This window comes from Charadrius vociferus, unplaced genomic scaffold, assembly GCF_000708025.1.
Source record: "Charadrius vociferus isolate BGI_N301 unplaced genomic scaffold, ASM70802v2 scaffold407, whole genome shotgun sequence".
Classification (NCBI taxonomy): Eukaryota; Metazoa; Chordata; class Aves; order Charadriiformes; family Charadriidae; genus Charadrius; species Charadrius vociferus.
Genome location: NW_009649852.1, coordinates 738513 through 743713, shown reverse-complemented (window position 1 = coordinate 743713; position 5201 = coordinate 738513). Strand labels below are relative to the sequence as shown.

Here is a 5201-nt window from a genome sequence, read left to right as displayed (position 1 = left end):
AAAAAAAAAAAAAAAAAGAAAAAGTTAGTGAACCCCTGGCAGAAGTCAACAACAAAAGGACTAGCCTAGACATGTCTTTTTTTTTTTTTTTTGGGCTTTTCCGCCTCCCTCACCCCCTGCTTTTTTATTTGTTGCATTCAAATAAACTTTCCTCCCCGGAGGCGTGGTTTCCTCCCGCAGAGGGGGATGGTTGGAGGTTTTGCTCTTCTTTTTTTTTTTTTTTTAATTTAATTTCTCATTTTTTTTTTTTTTTTTGGAGGGGGGGAGAGCTGCTCTCCGGGCCGAGCAGGAGCACCCCGCATCCCCCCAGCATCCTTCCTCAACTACCTTTCTACAACCGTACATCCCTTCTACAACTACCTGAAAGGAGGTTGTAGAGAGGTGGGGACTGACCTCTTCTCCCTGGTGAAAAGCGATAGGACGAGAGGAAATAGATTCAAGTTATGTCAGGAGAGGTTTAGATTGGATATTAGGAAACATTTTTTCACTGAAAGGGTTATTAAACATTGGTATAGGCTGGCCAGGGAGATGGTGGATTCTCCATCCCTGGAGGGGTTTAAAAAAAAGGGTAGATGTGGTGCTGAGGGACATGGTTTAGAGGTGGTTCTGTCAGGGTAGGTTAATGGTTGGACTTGATGATCTTAAAGGTCCCTTCCAACTTTAGCGATTCTATGATTCTATGATCAACTCCCCACCCTTCCCTCCACCCCTCCTCTGCATCCTCCATCCCCTCCCCTACATCTCCTCCTATATATATATTTTAAATATTTTTATTGGAAAACAGGATAAGTAAGCAAAAATGTGGGTGCCAGCGCAAGATCCTACCCCTTTTCCTCAGTTTTCTCCATCCCCTGCTTTGCAACTCGTCTCGGGGAAAGGAAGGCAGAACACCTTGTTCCCAACTTGCCAAGAGCTCCAGCAACACGCCGCCCCGCCAACAGACTTTCTCGTGGTTTTTTAGCATCGCTTGTCAGCGCTTGCTATTTGCAGCTCATAACCCCCTTTCCCCTAAGACAACGGATTTATCGCTGGGGATGGGAAAAATGAAGGTGGCTGGAGGGTGGTTGGTGGGTGAGCCGAGGCCTTGGCAAACGTGGATGGGGCTGGAGAGGTGTGCTGGCCATGTAAAGGACATTGCTGTCTCTGTCCCAGGGGCACCAAAAAAACTGGTGGTGATTTAAAAACAAACAAAAAAAAATCCAACACCCTCCATAAATACATTTTTCAGGACCTAAAATGTGCCTCCGGCAATGCTGTGAGATGCACCGCCCCAGCAGGTATTCCTTCCATTCCCTCCCTCCACCCTCCTCCCCTGGTTCCCCCAGGGCTGGGTGTCTCCTGACAGTAAGGATGATGTCCCCATGGTCACCTGGCATTCAGGATGGGATTTTGGGAAGAGCCACATGTTTCATCACCTCTCACTGCTGTCAGAGCTGGTCCTCAGGCTGCTGGTGTTGAGCATCTCGCAAGCAAAGGAGATGTTTTGAAGCACCCACCCCATCTCTAAGGCACCCTGTTGTGCCCATCACCCTGGCTTCTAGGCCTGGTGGTACCAAGGGAACTGCTGACAGGACCCCAAGGGCAGGCAGGACATGGTCAGACCCAAAGTGCAAAAATTAGTGAGCTCCGTGTGCCTCCTACCCTTAAAACCACACAAAATTAATGATTTCACCATCGGGGACCTCATTGGGGTGTCCTGGGGCTGCTGGATGTCACTGCCTGAGCCCGCACTATCCCTGCAGCCACTGGCTGGCCTTTTTGGAACCTGCTTATTTTTTCCCCTCAAAGCTGTATTGCGGTTAAATCTTGGCCGGCCACCTTGTCCCATGGGTGCTATCCAGGCACGAGGTGGTGGGACGGAGCAGGGCTCCTCCATGCCTTCCTGGAGCTGGGTGGGCACCCACAGACCCAGCTGAATTTCTCCAAATCTGAATATTTTGCGCCCTCTCCTGGGTCCGGGTGGCGTGGCCCGCTGTCTCCCACCCTGTGGCCCTTCCTTTTGTCTGGGAAGAGTTGGGGACACCAGGCTGGGATTGTCCCCCCAGCCACCACTCTCCCAGCCCCCGGCATTTTGCCCTTCTGTTGCAGGACCCCAAAAATACATTGGAGGAGATTTCTGCAGGGATGAGCACCAGCCAAGGGAAAATTTGAGGCTGGTTCTGCCTCCTCCATCACTTTCTGTGCTCCAACCCAAAGCTGTTGGCACCGTGCATGGTCCTCCCCACCAGGACATGGCCACCGCTCCTTCAAAACCAGGCGGCTTGAGCTAACGTCGTCGCAGGGTCCCTCTCCATTCCAGCCCACCGCGATGCTGAGATCCCTGAGCATCATCCAAGAGCTGATGACCACCCTGGGTACCCTCCTCATCCTCGTGACAGCAAGGAGACACATTGGGACCACCAGCCTGGGATGCTGGTGAGGTCCTCGGATGGCCACCCACCCGAGGAAGATGCCGCACGCCTGCGGGGAGCAACTCGGGATGAAGTCGCATGCTTGGGCGGGTGCAGGATGGATGATCATCTCCAGAGATTTGAAGCAAATTGTTTAAATCAACTTGGACATGATTATTACACACAGACAACCTGCGAGAAATGCAGTGGAACAGTTATCCCTATATATACACATACATACACTGTATAGATAAATATAGTGTGTTCAGGGTGGAGAATATCTGCGCCGCGTAGCCTGTGCTGAGCTACAAACCTTCCCCTGCTTGGATGTATCATACGCACGTATACGTAGTGGGTGTGTATATGTGTACATATCCATCTGAAAAAGGGGGAGAGGTTTATTCTATACATCCTGTATGTTATAGAAGACTCCCAGAGCGATTAGTGGTACATCCCCACCTGGCGCCGTGTAAGCATATCCCTCCTTGCCAGGAGGAAGCAGCATCCCACCAGTGGCCGCGGGGAGCAAAGCTCAAGCCCCAACCCAGCGTGGAGAGGCCAAGCCAATGGTGGGACGTGCAGTGACATGGCCGAGGACATCGAGTAGCTCAGTGGCATGGGTTTCCTGACTCCTGGCATCGTGTCCGGGTGTGCCAGCTCTGATTTTGGTGGATCCTAGTTAGGAGGTGACAGCAAGATGCTGAGGCCAGATTTGGGGAGCTGGTCTAAGCAGGGAGCTGGACCTGGATGATGCTGGAGGTCCCCAGGCAGGTGACACACCTCTGGCTTGTGTTGAACCCAGTGCATGGTCATCACTCGGGTGGGAAATCCAGCACAGGTGTCCCAGTTGCCCTTATGTCCCCCTTCCCAGCTCCCAGTTCAACTAGGGATGATCTCCCACCGTTTTGCAGCACCGGTGGCACCAGTGGACCAATGTTTCTTACTGGTCTGGCCCCACTCTGGGGACTGGGGGATAGGGATGCCCCAGTATTACCCCCAAAAATGTCCGTGACGCTGATCTTGAGCTGGAGAAACCCACAGGCCCATATCGCCAGACAGGTACGAGCTCAGCCAAACCCTTCCCGCCCTTCCCATGGCCCCATCAGGGAAGCTTTAAACAAGAAGGGGGAGAAATTGGTCCTCAGCAGCTCACTCTGAGCCAGGGACCATGTCTTCCACAGTCCCACTGTGTTCTCCATGGCCCCACCAGTGTTTTTTATTGCATCAGTGGCTTGGTCACCAAAGTAACATGGTGCTAAGTTGCTCAAACCAAGCAACCGAGCCAGACAGAGGACACCGGATCTGTGCCATGACGTGGTTAATACTGTGACGCTGCAGGCTGGAGATGGGATGGAAGGGCTGAAAGCTCAGGAGATGCTGTCCTCCAACACGTCCCCAGCTGAAACCATCTCTGCTTCGTGGACCTTAAAGCCAAAATTGCTCTATGTCTGGTCCTGGTGACAGCGAGGTGGCCCTCATCCTCACCTAGGAGCCGTAGTTAATGCAATGGTCATGCCGCCACTTAGAGCTCATCTTGTCAAGGAGGTAACGGGTGCTCTCACGAAACTTCCGTTTGGTAAAGTAGAAGAGAATGGGGTCGAGGACACTGTTCATGCTGGCGAAGGGACGCGTGCACTTGTAGGCGATGGCAAACGCCTGCAGAGATGGGCAGGGCAGGCTGGGTGAGGAACGGACGATCAGGTAGATGGTCTTGGTGAGGTGGAAGGGGAAGAAGCTGATGGAGAAGACGATGACCACGATGATGATCATACGTACAGCTTTGTCCTTCCTCTTGTGCACCGCCAAGCCGATCAACTCATCCTTCTGGCACAGGATCCGGGCCATGCTGCAGTAGCAGGCAAGGATGGCCACGAAGGGCAGCAGGAAGCCAGTGACGGTGAGGGTGATGCCGTAGGGGAAGTAGGCAGCAGAGCGATCTGGTGGGCTCAGGTCGTAGCAAACAGTGCGGTTCCGTTGGGTACCGGTGGAAGCAAAGACGAAGGTGGGCAGGCACTGGGCAATGACAATGAACCACACCGCTGCACACACCAGCCAAGTCAGCTTCTTCCCCTTCTTCTTGTGCCATGAGGCCAAGGGGTGGCAGATGCCCAGGTACCGCTGGACGCTGATGCAGGTGAGGAAGAAGATGCTGCCATGTAGGTTGGTGTAGAACTGAAAGCGGACAAATTTGCAGGTGAAGTCCCCGAAAGGCCAATAATCCTTCTGGGTGTAGTTGTAGATGAGAAGCGGGAGGGAGCAGACGTAGAGCAGGTCAGCCACGGCGAGGTTTAGCATGTAGATCATGGTGCGGCTGAGCGCCTTACGGGCCACCCAAATCTGCCCGATGACCACTGCGTTCAAGGGCAACCCCACCATGAACACCACTGAGTAGACCAGCGGCAGCAGGACCTGCTTGAACTCCTCGTGGAAGGTGCAAGAGTTCCTCCCGGCCACCATGGGGGCTGTCAAGTTGGCCATGGTGGTGGTCCCCCCCGCTGATGTCCTCTCTGCTGGTGTGGTGCCTCAGCAGCGCCTGCGAATGACAAAGAGGGTGGTTGGTGAATTGGCCACATGCTGTCACACCCACCCTAGCACGATGAACCTGGAACCAGAGTGTGTGACCCCATAGCCCCATCCTTCTGGGTTGGGGCAACCCCTGGTGTCCATACAGGCTGGGGAAGAAGGGATGGAGAGCAGCCCTGAGGAGAAGGACCTGGGGGTGTTATAGAATCACAGAATCACAGAATCACAGAATTCACAGAATTGTTAGGGTTGGAAGGGACCTCTGGAGATCATCTAGTCCAATCCCCC

The 5201-nt window shown here is 53.4% G+C and overlaps 2 protein-coding genes across 2 annotated transcripts in view; both read right to left on the bottom strand.

Annotated features, from left to right (window-relative positions):
- The window catches only part of ARHGEF17 (Rho guanine nucleotide exchange factor (GEF) 17), a 56393-nt gene extending 54931 nt beyond the window's left edge, over window positions 1–1462 (bottom strand). The window contains exon 1 of the mRNA XM_009891005.1: window positions 1416–1462. Coding sequence (XP_009889307.1) covers window positions 1416–1462 — 47 coding nt within the window. The remainder of the gene's footprint in view (window positions 1–1415) is intronic.
- Window positions 1463–3801: 2339 nt separating this feature from the next.
- P2RY6 (pyrimidinergic receptor P2Y, G-protein coupled, 6) lies at window positions 3802–4874 on the bottom strand. The gene has a single exon (XM_009890992.1). It carries the CDS (start codon window positions 4866–4868, stop codon window positions 3876–3878), a length of 993 nt encoding a protein of 330 aa, XP_009889294.1. The 5' UTR covers window positions 4869–4874; the 3' UTR covers window positions 3802–3875.
- Window positions 4875–5201: the final 327 nt, after the last annotated feature.

Bases quoted from the DNA above. Each gene is read 5' to 3' on its own strand.
- P2RY6 (XM_009890992.1), bottom strand. From the start codon at position 4,868: ATGGCCAACTTGACAGCCCCCATGGTGGCCGGGAGGAACTCTTGCACC.